This window comes from Fundulus heteroclitus, chromosome 11 (assembly GCF_011125445.2).
Source record: "Fundulus heteroclitus isolate FHET01 chromosome 11, MU-UCD_Fhet_4.1, whole genome shotgun sequence".
NCBI lineage: Eukaryota > Metazoa > Chordata > Actinopteri > Cyprinodontiformes > Fundulidae > Fundulus > Fundulus heteroclitus.
This window is the reverse complement of record NC_046371.1, coordinates 11,977,462-11,993,135: the sequence shown is the minus strand read 5'-3', so window position 1 is coordinate 11,993,135 and position 15,674 is coordinate 11,977,462. Positions and strand designations below refer to the sequence as shown.

The following is a 15,674-nucleotide window of genomic DNA, read 5'->3' as shown; positions in this document are numbered from 1 at the left end:
ATGTCTAGTCTCAAGTCCTTTCCCAACTCTGTCTCACTGGATGGTCCTGCATTTAGCTCAATTTACCATCCCATCAACACCCCTGTCCCAGCTGAAGGAAAGCATTCCCACATCATGATGCTCCAACTATCCATAGTGGGGATGAACAAACCATCCAATGGAGGATCTTTGATAAGACTGAATAATGTTCACAGAGACTTTCCATCTAATCTGAGCTAGAGACATCCCCCAAATGACTTACAACTGTAAGTCAAGGAAAATGGGGGTCTTCTGTGTGTTGACTCAAGGGGGCTGAATTTGTATTTTTTTTTTTTTTTAAATGTACAAGTAGTGATTTGTGAGATGTTCAACACTTGGGATATTGTTTTATAATGTAACCCTTCAAACTTCTCTACAAATCCCCCCCCCCCATTCCCCCTGTAAGTAACCATGTATCCTTTTCCTTTCACTTCACATTTATGCTCTGCTTCCTGTTGGTTTCTGATATAAATAGAAGAAAAACACAGTTTGCTGTAGCAAAATGTGTAAAAGAGGATCTAGGATTTTGCACATGTAGTGAAACTATAAAGTTTAAACCCTTGATAATGCATTATAAAGACTCCAAAATGACCAGGGTTAAAAAAAAATTATCAAAAAAGAAACAAAGTTATGTTAAAATTTCAACATCATCGTATTACTGTAAGGTTGCAAGTTAATTGCCAACTCACGTTTATTTCCTGGTCAAAGCGTTTCTGGACCTGCTCCCTCTGGGACTCCAGCTTGGCGTTCAGACCGGCCAGAGTGCGTTGCTCTTCCTTCTGTAGCAAACGGAGCTCACGCAGCTCCTGGCGCCTTAACACACAAACACATTTCATCTAAAACTGTAAACAGACCTCTAAATAGTTAGACAAAACATGAAAACATAACGTTCCCACTTGAACGTAATCTTTTTGGCATTCCCTTCCGCTTCTTTCTCTACTTTTAAAAAGGACCTGTTGTGGCTTTTCTACGCATGCACAGGCATAAACGGCCTCATTGTGTCAGAAGAGAGGAAAAGGCACGTCTTTGCAAAAGTACCACAAAGCTGCTGACCACACTCGTAGATGTGATGTCTCGTTCTGAACACTAGATGGCGCTGCTATGTCAAGCTGTGACTCAACAGAGCACAAGCAAAACTAAATACCACAAGAGGACAATATCCTCAAATGTGCAGTATAAAAAAAAAAAAGGTCTTGTAAACAGGAAACAAGATGAAAGCAGTTTTCAAAAGCCACTTGACAACGAGCAGCCTGTGTGCTCAGAAGGAAAAAAAACCCCAACGAGTGTTTGCAGGAGGCCACAGAGAATCAGAATCAGGCATACTCTGAGCAGACGCGTTTCGGCCATATCATGAGTGTTGAACATGGGATGAATTTTACCTCAGGAATCTCATGTCCTCGTCTTTCTGTTCGTCTTCCCGGATGACCTTGGAGGTGGTCACGCTCACCTCCACGCCGTCGACAACAAACTTCCTTGTCCGCTTTAGGGTCTTACTGGAAAAGTCCTGATGGTGGACAGGCATGAAGGATTTAGAGGCCTGAGGTTGTTAAATCATTTTTACTTTTTTTTTAAAACGTCCTTTTTTTAAAAACTGAATAAATCTGACAGATCTAGTGAATATTTTTGTAATACTGTATAAAAAGTAGCACCCACTTTACTCGTGACCTGCAATTTAGTTTCACAAGCCAGTACATATGATTCAGTCATATGAGACATATAAAAATACAGACCGAGCTGTACTTTGTTTCACTCAAATCCACCTGCAGCATTCATTAAAGCAAGATTATGTGGGAAAGTAGTACATGGGACGATGGATTATTTGAAATAACAGAAGAGTTTGAATTAAAAGGTGGAGGACTACCACTAAACTGGGATTAGTGGTCCTTATTGGGTCCTTTGACATGACGAAGATTTTCAAAAAATATCCCAGCTTCAGGCCTCTTTTCATTTTAACCTTTTTAAAACTGAAACTTGTCAGAAAGAGTAAAAGCGTGCCTCGAGACACTTAAAACATACTGATGTTATTTTAAATGGCTCATTTTTACGCAACCTACAAAGTCTCTTAAAAAAAACAGCAATGTTTGTGTGTGTTTAAACTGTTTATGAGACGTGGAAAAAACTTAAGAGGGTCACTTTAAATCGCGCTGGCGTGAACAGATACTGCACCATTTTCCTTCAGCCAGTTAAAAAACAAAAACAACCAAAGTCGTTTCCAATATGTGTAATCTCAGGAAAGAATCTGACGTCTTCGTTCTGTGCACGTCGGATGACAAACGCATCATCATAGTTCCTGTTGGGCTGGTTCTTCTCTGACGAGCAGAAAAAACTCCCAATCTGTCAGCACGATCCCGGAAGAAACTACAGCTATAGGAGGCCCCAGCTACTGATTTTTGCTCAGGCCGTCATTTAAAAAAAGGAGATTTTGACCCTGTTGATCCAACCTAAATAAGACGTGGGCAAGACATAGGAGAACAGCAGCATCCATCTACTGACATAAAAAAAAAAAAAGAATAAACATCTAAGTTCCAGTTGGGCCACACCTTATGACCTGACAGAAATGTTGTCAAAGCAAAACTAAGAATGTGTTGTTAATAATTAGGTGTGAATTCTAATGAGCCTCTACAGATGTATATAGAATGATTAAAATTAATGACGGATGTTTAGGAGTGTGACAACACCTTGTGATAATGCAACGTCACAATATTTCTTAGTATTTGTCACAGTCACTTCTGTCTCGTTCACCTCTGTTCACTTGCCGACCGTCGGGTAAAGTAACCGTAGACCATTATGGACCATTGATATGAAAGCAAGAGTTTGAAGCCTGACACCCTGTTATATCTGAGGCTATAATTCTGAAGCAATAAATGCATGAGAGGTACTTTACATGCAGATAAGAACACATTTGTTGAAATCAAGCTTTTATCATCTCGCACTGTAAAAACACAAGATAATAGTGTTCAGTTTATTACTTAAACTAGTACTAAGACTGAGTTTTTCAAACACCAAGGTGGATTTGGTGGGAAAAATAGATCAATAAGTGAGAAACCAACCTGTCCATCTGTTAGGGGATCTGTGATGCTGTGGGGCCCTTTCAAAAAGGACACAGTAACCTTGTTGGAGCACATTCCATCATGAATGTCTTTGCAAAACCAGGAGATGGATAAACTTACTCCAAGCCGTTTCAATATAGGATCAATTTATTTAAAAGGATTTTTACACATCAAAACCTAATGGCTATTACTTATTTTAACGTTTTCTCAACATGACAACCGATTTCTTTGTGTTTTGTTTTTGGACCCTTCCAACAATGTATGCCATTAGGCCCCAGCATCCAAAGTTTTAAAGGCCTAATGGAATGAGCAGAAAACAACCCAAGATATTTGCACAATACTTCAGACGAAATCGTGGGGGGAACAGCTTAAAGCCACGCAGAGTCCGTATGGAAAGCTTGGTTAAAACTACGGCGCGCCTACAGCTGAGCAAACAGGCCCCTGTGAGCCTCCGGGAACAGACGACAGCTACTAAATGCTGCGTTTGTACCTTTCTCAGGTGTTGACTCTTTATTTTTTTTCCCCTCCCTACTTGGCCATATTTCTCCATGGCAAAAACGTTGGTAGTTAATACGATATTATAATAAGCAGAGACGCCAAATAACGTGAGGGCCACCGTTTTCTGCCATCACTCCGAATGCCTTCGTGATTCTGGGGATTTTCAGGTGCCATCTGCTTTCCACCAATCGACACGCCTACAGAAGCCTAGAAATATTTACCGCCGCACAGTCATAGCACCGACGCTTCTTGATACTCCGTTCTGGAAAAGAAATTAACGTGCCGACAGTAAATCCGGGTCCAGTAGATAGCCTCCAGAAACAACTCGGTGACAATGAGCTCCATAGAATCCTCCACTCACAATAGTGAATGTGGACACTGTGAGCACACAAAGGGCACCATTGGTACTGATGACTGTGGATGAATGCGTTATATACATACTTGGCTTCACCCAGCTTCTAGCTTAGTAGCTTCCACCCCTTTGTGCTCTCAGCGCCACTTTGTTGACGTCTGGTGGACTGAGAACGAAGCTGCGACCCCTGGACCCCTGCCAATGTTCTCCAGAGGTGTAACGTGCGGTGGAAACCCAGGATTCGTCAGGCAGGCAACGCCCACGCCCCGAAACACAACACGACGCTGTTTCAGCTCCTCGATGAGATGCAGAGAAGCTGTTTTGCTTTTAGGTGGGGTTTGCCTAAAGAGGAACTGAGCTCCCTCTGTAAGTCTTCAACTCCTAAATACTGCTCAGGGTGAGCATACATCCCTAAAACAGTTTACAGAGTTAGGGTTGTGTTTTATTTAATTCATGTAGACTGCATTATTATTTCAGTGAGGTTCTGCTTGAGGCTTCTTACAGTTACAGTAAGGAACTGAAGGATCTAAAAAGCCAAGATTTAACAGAATAGGTTTTTCATTTTCCCTAAAAATTAAGTCAGACCTAGTAGGTGTTTATTTTCAACTGATGTTGTAGAGGAGGCAAAAAAATCCTCAATATTAAAAAAATATCTTGTGATATGGCACACTTGCGCCACACATGTGATGCGGCAAAGAAAAGAGGCGACATTGAGCAAGCTATATTTTACTTCGTAAAGGAGAAAATGACAAATTATGATTTTCTTTTTACTAGTTTTATCTTGTATTTTCCTCTAGCCTGGAGGGTTAAATTTAACTGGTAATTGGCAAAACAGAGAATCTATGGGCGGCTTTACCAAACCAAAAATCATGTTTTCTTTTACTTTGAAAACGGGTCTTAATGGTAAAATGTTTAGTGTTTGCATCAAGCACGTTTCACTCAATGAGTGACTCACCTTTGAAGGCATGGAGAAGCTCTCCTTGCTAATCGACATGCTCTCCGATGCCAGGCTTTCCGTAAACGAGTGGCGTTTGTTATGGTTCCCGTTGGCTTGAGGCGAGGCGGGCTCAGCATTCTCTCCAAGCGACATTAGAGCCGCCATACCCATGCTAACACCATCGTTCACGCCAGCATGAGACGGGGCGGGAGTGCCTCCGGGAGTGACGCTGGGACTCAAGCTTGGAGCTGGTGAGTCTCTTTTGCCCACAGCAGGGGGCTCTTCCCCAGATATGTGGACTCTTGGTATGTGCTGGTTTATCATGTCGTCGAGTTTTTCTGAAGTCGTCTCGGCTTCTGGCGACACGTCGTTCTCTGGTGTCTCTGAAGCCACCTGGAAAATAAACAGCTATTAGTGGCACAAACTTAACCCTAAAATGCCTGAGCTGCAATAAAAGAAATGCATTTTGCTAAGAACCTTCTCTTCCTCCATCGTGGGCGTACTCTTCCCATCTTCAATGCCCGAGTCCGAGCTGGAGGTCTTAGTTGAGGCCTCGCTCTCAGATTTCTCCGACTCCAGCACCTCATCACACAGCCTATCCCCCACCTCCTCTGAATCTTTTTGAGAGGCATTGAGGCGTGGTGTGGGGACAGGGACCTCCATGACTGAGCCTTGTTGTTCCTCTGCTGGTGTAGCAGGCTGGGCCAATTTCCTGGGCAAAGGTACTGGTGAACGTGCGGGGATCATGGTGGGGCTTGGCGTGTCCACTGACCGGTCTTCTTCCAAGCTTGTCTGACTTGTCTGGCACGGGTCCTTGCTAGGTGTCTAAAAAGGAAACAGAAGCATCATTATGCACCGTGCCAGTGGAAAGTCTTAAATCATCCGGGTCATGGAAATCACAAACAGGCTTAAATTGGAGGCAACCGGACTTCCTCCAGAACTGACAAAGACTCCTAGATAGGTGTCAAAAGGTCTTCAGAGAAAATTGAGTGAAAGTCCAGGTGCCTCCAATTTAAGCCCTTTTGGGATTGTTATTCACCCTTGCTGTGAAAAAATGTTTCCCTTTTTTTCTTCTTCTTCTTCTTTTAGGAATGAAGTTGCTGGTGGACTCCCAAATGTTAATGTTTTTAACTTTTGCTTCTGGTCCAAATGCTAATGGGTGAAGTTACTGATACTTCCTGCATCCAGTAAAGTCAACTTAACCTTTGGCTAAAAGGAACACTGTCCTTCCTCCTGCATGGTCACTTCAACTACACCCAAGAAGGCAATTTAATCTCTCCTAAGTGCACTAACTAAAAAAAAAAAAGTTTAAAAAGGATGACTTCTTACAGTAATTGTTAACTAGGATGTATTTCTGCACATGAATAAAAACAATAAAAGATTCAGGTTGAATGCAAGATAACATGATAAACTATGCATAACTGCATTATCAACACATTGGAACAGGTAAAGTCTCAGAAAAAGATGGGTAACATGACAGCAACGATATTACAACTAATCTACTGGAAGTAATATTTTGTACTGATAGAATGCTATTTTTACAGCTTAGTTATATAAAGGTTTAATAGCATAAAATAATAAGATCTAGCTCAGCTTCTTTTCTGTGTCTAAACTATCAATACTGTCCTGCAATGGGCAAAATACTGAAGACATGTTGGCTAAATCTCAATAGTTGGGTAAAAGCACCATGGTTTTTTTGTCCTTGCCCAAAAAGGTGATCAATGGTCCTGAAGAAAAAAAATCCGTTATAGTCCACTGTTGCCTAAAAAGACACTTTCCCAAGGTAGAACTGAGTATTTTTTCCATAACTGATGAGAATAAGAATAATCCTAGGTTTAATTTTTGCACTGTTGCCAAACTTTTACAGAGTCATGCTTCTGCTGATCCATCTATGTCCTCAGCTGTCAGCAGTAATGACTTAATGGGATTCAGTAAAATTCTTTTAAAAGTTAGAATCATTGACATCCTCCAATGTGATTACTTAGAGGCAACTCTAGAACCTGATCTGTGCTTGGACTTTTTTAAGCCGGTTGATCTTTCCAAGTTACGTTGGCTTTATTTAAACCTTTATCTTGTATTTTAGACTCAATCTTAAACATTATTTAAAATGATGCATTTCCTTTGGTTACCACTCCTATTTTAGATATGATTAATGTATCCTTAGTAAATGGATATGCATCACAGGCTTCTAAGGTAGCTATAATTAAAGCTTTTACTTAAGAAGCCTTCTCTTAATCAAGATGACTTAAATTACAGACCTAAATCTAACCTTCCTTTCTATCTAAGCGCTTGGAGAAAATATTTGACCTATTCGAAGAGTTTCAGTCAGGCTTCAGAGCTCATCGTAGCACTGAAACGGCACTGGGGGAAGTATGACGACATTCTCATAGCCTCAGATAATGGACTTATGTCTGTACTTGTCCCGTTAAATCCCAGAGCTGAATTCGATACAGTCGCTCTGATACAGCTACTGATACAAGACACTAAAGACAGCTTAAACCCTCCTTTAGTCACTGAAAGTTAGAAATGTGGTTACTTGCACAGACCAATTCTCTTAAGTAGGGCTGGACAATAATTCAATAACAATATATAGCGATCGATGGACGTATATCAATGATAGGGTCAATAAAACGTTCAATAGAAGAACAGTTTTCCTTCCTTTTGCATTCCAGCCTATCATGTAGGTTAGTATTATAGTCATTAAATCCTCCCAACCAATCACAAACACAGACCCAGGAACCAAGCTCCGCCCCTTCAAAGAGTTCAGAGAGCACGCGTTATTTTTTGAAAACTTGCAGTTTAGGTAAAAAGTTGATTGAATAAAGGGTTGTTTAATTCAGTGTTTGTGTTCTTTAGTCACAAATAGGTCGCTAAGCAAGAGCCTAAAATGGCCAGGACTGCACTTAAAATATATGTTTTGAATTTGTTGATAATTATCGATATCGATCAATACGATTTAAATTTTATCGATATGCTTTTTTTTCCCCTTTATCGTCCAGCCCTACTTTTAAGCATCAAAGCAAATTAACATTCAAGTAACCCAGTTCGACATTAAAGGGGAGGACACCATTACATGTTAAAATGATGACGTCCAAACTGAACTACTGACCCAGTGCAAAGTCGCCAGTAGCCACACAAAACAAAACAGCTTTTACAAACATTTAACTTTAGTAGTGCAAAAGCATCCACCACCATAAAACATTTGATTTGATTTCCCGTGAGATAAAATGTCAGATCGACCCTTTAGAGGGGCCTGGAAAGTGGTTTATTTAAAGGTCATGGTACTGCATCAAAAACAATGAGAACCCTTACATAATTTTTCTTCATCTGGAGCGGTGAGACAACCGTCTTTTCCACACAGAAGCAAGGTTAAAAACAGGCACCTATATTTAAACACACGTGGGTGTGAGGGAATGCCAGTATTCCGGCTTCTGTTCCTTTGTTTGTGCTGACTGCCCTCTCATTCGCTGGCTTTCTAATTTTATGCCCTTTCTAGCTGTGCTGAGGCCATTCACAGATCCAAACGTAAATCCATCCGTGGGAGGACTGTTTACCAGACAGGAAAAATGTTGGTTTACTGGCATAACAAGTAAAAAAAAAACAAAAAAAACAACATGTAGCGGGTCTGGAGCGCAACTTTTGTACTTTTTGTGGGAAATGTCCCAGTGAGCATATTCACTTTCTAACAGTCCAAGCCTAAAATTCAGCAAGAACACAAAATGTTGGTTGCAATGTTGCAAAAAAAAACAAACTTTGAATTAAAAAATAAATAAATAAATAAACATGCCGCAAATTCATTTATTCATATACTATTGGAGATACGCTTGTTACTTTCGAAGAAACCCTCCTTACCGCTTGTTTTGGAAATAAACACTAAAGCAGAGGGAAAAAAAGAAATTCCAGTATGGTACCTCAATGAGATCCATTGTGTCGTCGTCCTCTCCTTCCTCTCTATTGTCTTCGATTTCCACCATGACCTCAGCCTTGGCCTCTGCCACCAGCTCAATTAATGGACGGTTGGATGTGACCGTCTTCACAAAAGGGTGCTGTGGACACAAGAGAGCAGCGATAATCCCTTTGAAATGATTATTTGCCCAACTAAATGGAAAAAGGCATTTCTGACACACATTTCTGTCTGTCTTGTTTCATGGAAACAAGACAGACATTTGTACACTGAAGAAAAAAAAAAAGTACACTAGGGCTGTTTTTCATGTACAGGCATTTGTTAATTTACAGTTAAAATAGAGTACATGTTTATCTAGTTTATAAACTTCCATTTTCTAATAAAAGGTGCCATAATACTGCCTCATGTCATGCAGATTATCACATTGTAGATTATTACATTAAAAGGACATTTAAGTTGTTTCCAGTAGTGCACATGAGCTCTTCTTGTTGAGAATACAGAATTAAGTCGGGTCAAGCCATTTTCACGTACCCATTTTAAAGCTCAGCTTACATCTATCCAACTTTAATGGCATGTTCTCATGCCTTTCTCATTTTGAAGAGTGGCAAACATAAATGCGAACCGCTGTCATAATTCCCCAGGTGAAACGAGAGGCTTAAATTACTAAGTAAATTTAGTTAGACATCTGATCAATCTAAAAAAATTAAAACGTTTTTTTTAAAAAGATACCATGGTTACAGTTATTTCAAAGAAATGTATAGTGATTGTGGCTATTTATCAATGAGATGTCCTCTCTATTGTGTAAATTACTCCCAAATGATACATTTTCCATGATTTCCTTGAGATTTTATTATAAGCCATTTTTACTCATCTTTCCTAACACAGTACCAACAATTACAGAGGTCATTGTGTCCTTCATCCTTAACAGTTCTTTGTTATACTGCATGTTTAATACTGAAACCTAGCTGACTGAAACCAGAAAAGGTAAACCATAATTAAAACAGTGGCACTTAAACACAGGTCGTCATCCTTATTTACATTTCTGTGGATCCAAATGTAGTGATTCTGACACATCCAAGAAGACTTAGTTATGTTTAAAATAAGGGCAACTTGGATCACAGTATTGTATTCATTGTTTCAAATATGTGGAGGGGGGGAAATAAAAAAGTAAATTTCTTTGACTGCATCATGAGATAATTGAAAGTCCTGCAATACAAAGCATTGAAGGTGAAAAATGCTTGTAATAAGACACCCGTTGTTGCCAAAGGTAGAGCAGGAACAAACAAAACAAGAAACTTTTTCCGCAGGGGAAGGGCTTTGCCACCTGCGAGTTCCTGAAGAGCTGCAACAACAGCAGCGCCACAATAAAACTCTCCCTCTGATGCTGCTGTTCAGGCTAAAACGCCACTTAATTGCAGTGCAAAGAAAATAAGTTAAATTTAAAAAAAAAAGGTAAATGCTGGCGGGGATAAAACACGGGTCATTCATTATTCATTTACTTTGCGCTTGAGTGTAATTTAATTGGAACAGCTGACAAGGGGGGAAAAGGCTGCAAGCGGTGCAGGACCATGGAGTGTGTAGAAGCCGGAGCGTGCGCGCGTGCGCTTGTTGTGCGCAATCACAGTTGTTTATGTGCAGGCTTTTGTTCTTAAGGACTGCATTAGGCTTCGGCTCATGAGCCTCTCAAATGACAAACAGCAGTCAGCTACTGCCTAATGGCTAGCACACATGCTGAGCGCTGCTCGACCCGTGAAAGCCTAAAAAGGTGGCAGTGCACATTTGAAGTGGATGCCAAAAGCTTAGTAAAAAAACAAATGAAAAAAAAAAAAAAAACAATATATATTATATATACACACAGGACTTTATTGGGGAGCATGTCAGGACAAAGAAATGACTAAAATAGCAATTATTCTCCATGAAATCTATGAAGTCTTTAAGAATAATTCACAAGACCTTGAGTGAGGAGAGATATTTATGCTCTTTGTTGCTGTAACATAGAAAAAAATGAAAGTGCTCCACATCTAAGAGTCTACAGGACTCTATACTAGGGATATTCAGATCCAGTCCCAGGTATTAAAATCCATTCTGATCATTTCTAAGTGATCAGTGCCAGGAGTCCCTGACAAATACTTGTTGGTCCCTGTCTTTGATTCTGCCACTGAAGGCTAGAAAAAAAAAAAAAAAAAAAAAAGCAACGGGAGTTACAATTTAAGTTCCCCCTCTGTTCAGAGGGAACTTAAACTTAAACTTCTGTCAGAGGGACAGAAACTTTTTGGCTTCTGTCAACAGATCAAGGAATTTTACATGAAATCTGCTGATCCACCCCCTTAAAAACATTTATTCCCATGTTCCGAATGTAGCTACAGTCAAATCCATTTCTCTCTCCGACAGTTTTGCATCTCCCCGTCATCAGCCTAAACATGAGGACTAAACAAAATTAATTAAAATGTAGAACCTGAAATATGCATGAGGGCAGGCCAAATTTAGCCATATTTTAACCCCCCCTCAAACACTGCAGGTCTTGGCATGGATCAGCACAACTTATTATCCGTCATCTGCTTTTCACGGTGCTCCGGACTCAAAGCGGCTGGAGATTTGGCACGCTTGGCATGAGGAGGTTAATGAACAGTAGTGGGTTACATGACAAAATAACTGCATGCACAGTTACCTTTGACTTTATCTGGGGGGGAAAGGGGTTTTCATAGCAAATGGTCACTCCTCTCATGTATTTTCAGGGTGGCTCAGAGGTCCGGGCTAGTTTCTGGTTCAAGGTTATAATCAGCTTGAGCTTGGGGTCAGCAAGATTGTTATTTTAGCCTACGTAAAGAAAACTTCCTTGCCTTTAATTTACTTAAAGTAAAAAAATAACTATAATAATACAAGTCTAAAATTTCATTCAAACTACTCAGTTTCACTTCTAAGTACCCTATAGAACCCACCCTGGCTTGATTTCTTCACCGTCAAAGGATTTATTTACAACAAGCTGAAGACAACAAAAACAAAAAAAGAGCATAGGCACACACAGTCATAAAACTCGAACCCACGAGAAACGAGGGTGGGGAAGCAGCTCGCATCGCTGGGATTGCTAGTCATGCAGATGGTCTGCCACACAGTCAAAGTGACGGATACTGTTTCATGTTGTGCCGCATACGTTTTATACAGGAAAACGTGGGCTGGATTAAAAACAAGACCAAATGATTAAGTCCTGCTTTCCATGAAAAGCTTCATGACACAGACTTGTAGCCTTTTAGCTTTGCATTTGATTAATCATTTTGTTTTATGTTGAGCTTGGGTTGAATCATGGATAACCCCTGCCCTCCAGGCACAGCCATCCATGATTCATCCCAATCTCGACTTGTCTTACACCGTGATCACTTCCAGCAAAGTGACATCAGACAACTCCGCCTTCGCTGCGCAGCTATCTGCAGGCGTTCGGAGCAGCAAGCATGATAGACATCTAAAAACTTCCAGCGGAGGACCAAAAAACCGGGCCGCACCCCTCAGAGGCAGAATTCCCGGCGGGCCTGGGTCTTGGCTGTTTCTTCTCTGCCTCTCGCTAATTGACAGAAAGAGGGTGGTCACAGCTCACCATTGGCTGAGAGCTGTAATGTAAATATCTGGCATTCTCCCCCTCAGCTGTGGGGTCCAGACAGGAAACTGTGGCTATGAATTTTAACAGATGCTACTCCTCCTTTAATCTATTCCCAGCTTTCTGTTTCTCTGATTTTCTTCGCTTAGAATTTTGGATACAGGAACTTTGACTAATAATGGAGGGACTTTGAGTTTGTCCAGTGGGAAAACATAACTAACCCCTTATAAGTATTATTTTAGCTGTATTTATTTGAATTGCGATTCCCCTGTCAGTGTCACAAGCCTCCCTAGATGTGCACTGGTTGCAAAAAACTGACTATTTTAAAATGCCAGCTACACTTGATTTTTGATAAATCATCAAAAATACTATATAAATAATAATTATTAATACATAAAGTACTAATACCCAAGTGGTGGGTTCCAGGTACTCAGTGTTCACTTCTATACAGAATGCCCATCATTTATTTATTTACATATTTATTTTCTCTCAGCTATGACATTATACATGTTAGTTTAAATAATACATATAATTCAGCAATAATATCAACGTGTTACTTCATTGTATCCGTTATACTATATCTGTTGGTTGCGCTGTTCTTTTTACATATCTCTTTGCAGGTGATGAAGCAGACTGAAGCCGTTTTATCACTCTCTGCCTTTTATCTCCTCTTTCTTTCACATATTTTATTTATTTTCTCTTCTTGTTCTTCCTTTACTCCCCATTGTCCTCATAATGTGATTACCTCCCACATGAATCACAATAAAGCTATTTACATGCATGAATCAAGCTATGTCAAAAGCTGACTGCTCCACTTGTGAAAGCAAACTCTGTTGAGCTCTATTTGGCACTAAGACAATTCTTATGGCCACATTGCTAGACAGGACACTGGAAAAAAAAAATACTAATACCCTTTTTTTAAGCAGATACAATTGTTTCCACCCATGGTATAGATGTGAAATACGCCTTACAAACCAACAGGAAAGTTTGAAAAATCTAGCATCCAACAGAGAGCAAACTGTGACCATTCCTCTTCAGTTCAACCTATAGGCTGTATAGAAGATGGGCTATGGGGACTAGGATAATCCTGAAAGAAGGCTGATTTTGTTTATGATAATCTTTTTCTGTTCATTTGTCCATATGGTTTAGATAATTACTCCATAAAAGTCCCAAAGATAAACCATTTTTAGTTTTCTGGTTGGGCCTAGCAGAGTTTTATTTAAAGGATCCTGGTACTTCAATGAGCCCATGATGGCATGTAATACAACAAGGTTCCTAGGATCTAACTGGGACGGTGACCTATCACCACAAACGGGGCTTTTTTTTTTTTTTTTTTTGCATCACCACCAAACAACCAATTGGCATGTAGCTTCTAGTGGTTGCTATGGAGCAACCACAAGCCTATTTACACGTATCTGCAAGGGGTGCCAACAAATCTTTATGAATTTTGGATCACAGCAATCATATTACCTTACCTGACTATCTGTGTTCAATCAAGATAAACAAAAAAAGAACAAGGGGAAAATTATATAATAGTGTAGAGGCTATTATGTAAGGTCGCACTTAGACACATAACTGCGCACGCTTTATTGGTCCTTACCTCTAAGAGCTGTGCTGCACTGGGGCGATTCTCTGGGTTCTTATCCAAAGCTTTCTTCAAGAAGTCATTAAAATCCCTTGACCTTGAGGAAGTGCAACAAAACAGTTTCAGTTTAGAACGGAATAAGAGAGGGACGATGGATGGCAGAGGAAAAAGGATTGCAACACAATAAAAATCTGAAGCAACACTTCCAGATGCATTATGTTGACACGAGCGAATCATCCTTTTGCACAACTATCTACCAAGACTGATGACTCAACAACTCATCACTGATAACTTGGCCTCAGTGGCAATAAATTTAGCTACAATGCAACTTTAAAACTCATAAAACTGATAGGAAGAGTTACGGTTTGGCACCCGTTTCGGGCCTGCCCCTTCGGTTGAGTTGTTGTACTTTTGGAAAGAGACTGCAGGTGGAGCGCACTGCGGAGCGGCGCAAACCCCAAAAAAAAAATCGAATCAGCCTTTTACCGTTATCAATAAATCCCAGATTCTGCAAAACCGCGTCACTGCTCTTACTTTACAAAAGGAAGGTTAAAACTATTCTGAGCTTTTATGCTCCTGCTTTTTCTTCCATTTCAAACTTGGAACATTGGGTTTTCATCGGGGAAGGGGGGGGGGGGGCATCCTCACCACTTGTAAGGATGATCCAGGGTCGGAGGCTCGGACTTGGCCACCTTCAGCAGCACCCTCATTGGGTTGAGCTCATGGTGAGGGGGTTCGATTTGGGCGAGCTCGATCAGGGTGATGCCAAGAGACCAGATATCAGCCTTGTAGTCGTACGGCGCGTCCTTCATCGTCTCACACATCACCACCTCTGGAGCCATCCTGGAACGAGCATATCAAAAATGTCACACTGATTTCCCAGGGCTGATTGCATAACATAGGAACGCCTTTATACTTTTTTTTTTTTTTTTTTTTTTTTTTTTTTACTTCCACTTGGCAGAAGTTGCGCTTCTGCAATTGAGAAGCAAATATGATTAACCTTAATTTTATTTGGAGCTTTTATGACAAAGAAGGAGGAAAAGAAACTGAAGAGACAATGTTTCTTTCTGGAAAAAAAAAAAATAGAACCAAAAACTACTGGATGTCCCTCTTTAATTCAGAACAGCCCTTTTGTACAACATGAACTCGAAGCCATGTTTTAATAGAGCCGCGTAGGTTCTCTTATCAGTCCTCATCGACGGATCATAACCCGTTCTAGTCACTGATTAACCAGCTCTAACAAATATGCACTTGGAGGATCACACCGTGGAACAAGGTTCACGCAGAAACTGTTCAGGTTTGCTTAAACAGAGAGAGCAGCGCGGCGGTAGCAGAACGACAGAGAAGCGTAGCAATTCAAGGAGCTTTAGTCAATGCATCATCAATGAGACATCGGTTTCCCAATTATTATTAGAGGAGTAAAGTTTAAGCAGGAAATAAAAATCATGCCATAATCAATTTAAGCCAGTGAAATCAGATGAAATCTCAGTTTAGATTTTTTTATTGTATACTAATGAGAATTGCATCCTTTTTTAAAAAAAAAAAATTTAAAGACAAAAGTATATTCGGGCTAAATCTCTTCAAAATAAATCAGGCTATATTAAGATCAAAAGTAGGCAGTATAAAGGGCTTTTGGTGCAGTTATTGGATTTTTTTTTCTTCCAATCCTGATTTAGATTCCTTCCTTATAAGGACTACAGCTCTAACAAACAAAGACAATCTTCATGCTCTCTGACAGAGA

The 15,674-nt window shown here is 40.2% G+C and overlaps 1 protein-coding gene across 1 annotated transcript in view; it reads right to left on the bottom strand.

The window, feature by feature from the left end:
* stk10 (serine/threonine kinase 10) overlaps positions 1-15,674 on the bottom strand; it is a 48,416-nt gene that overhangs the window by 4,703 nt on the left and 28,039 nt on the right. Inside the window, exons 6-12 of the mRNA XM_012853072.3 lie at positions 14,582-14,776; positions 13,949-14,030; positions 8,767-8,901; positions 5,333-5,680; positions 4,874-5,248; positions 1,398-1,522; positions 708-831 (exon numbers count right to left, since the gene is read on the bottom strand). Of these exons, the coding sequence (XP_012708526.2) occupies positions 708-831; positions 1,398-1,522; positions 4,874-5,248; positions 5,333-5,680; positions 8,767-8,901; positions 13,949-14,030; positions 14,582-14,776 (1,384 nt within the window). The remainder of the gene's footprint in view (positions 1-707; positions 832-1,397; positions 1,523-4,873; positions 5,249-5,332; positions 5,681-8,766; positions 8,902-13,948; positions 14,031-14,581; positions 14,777-15,674) is intronic.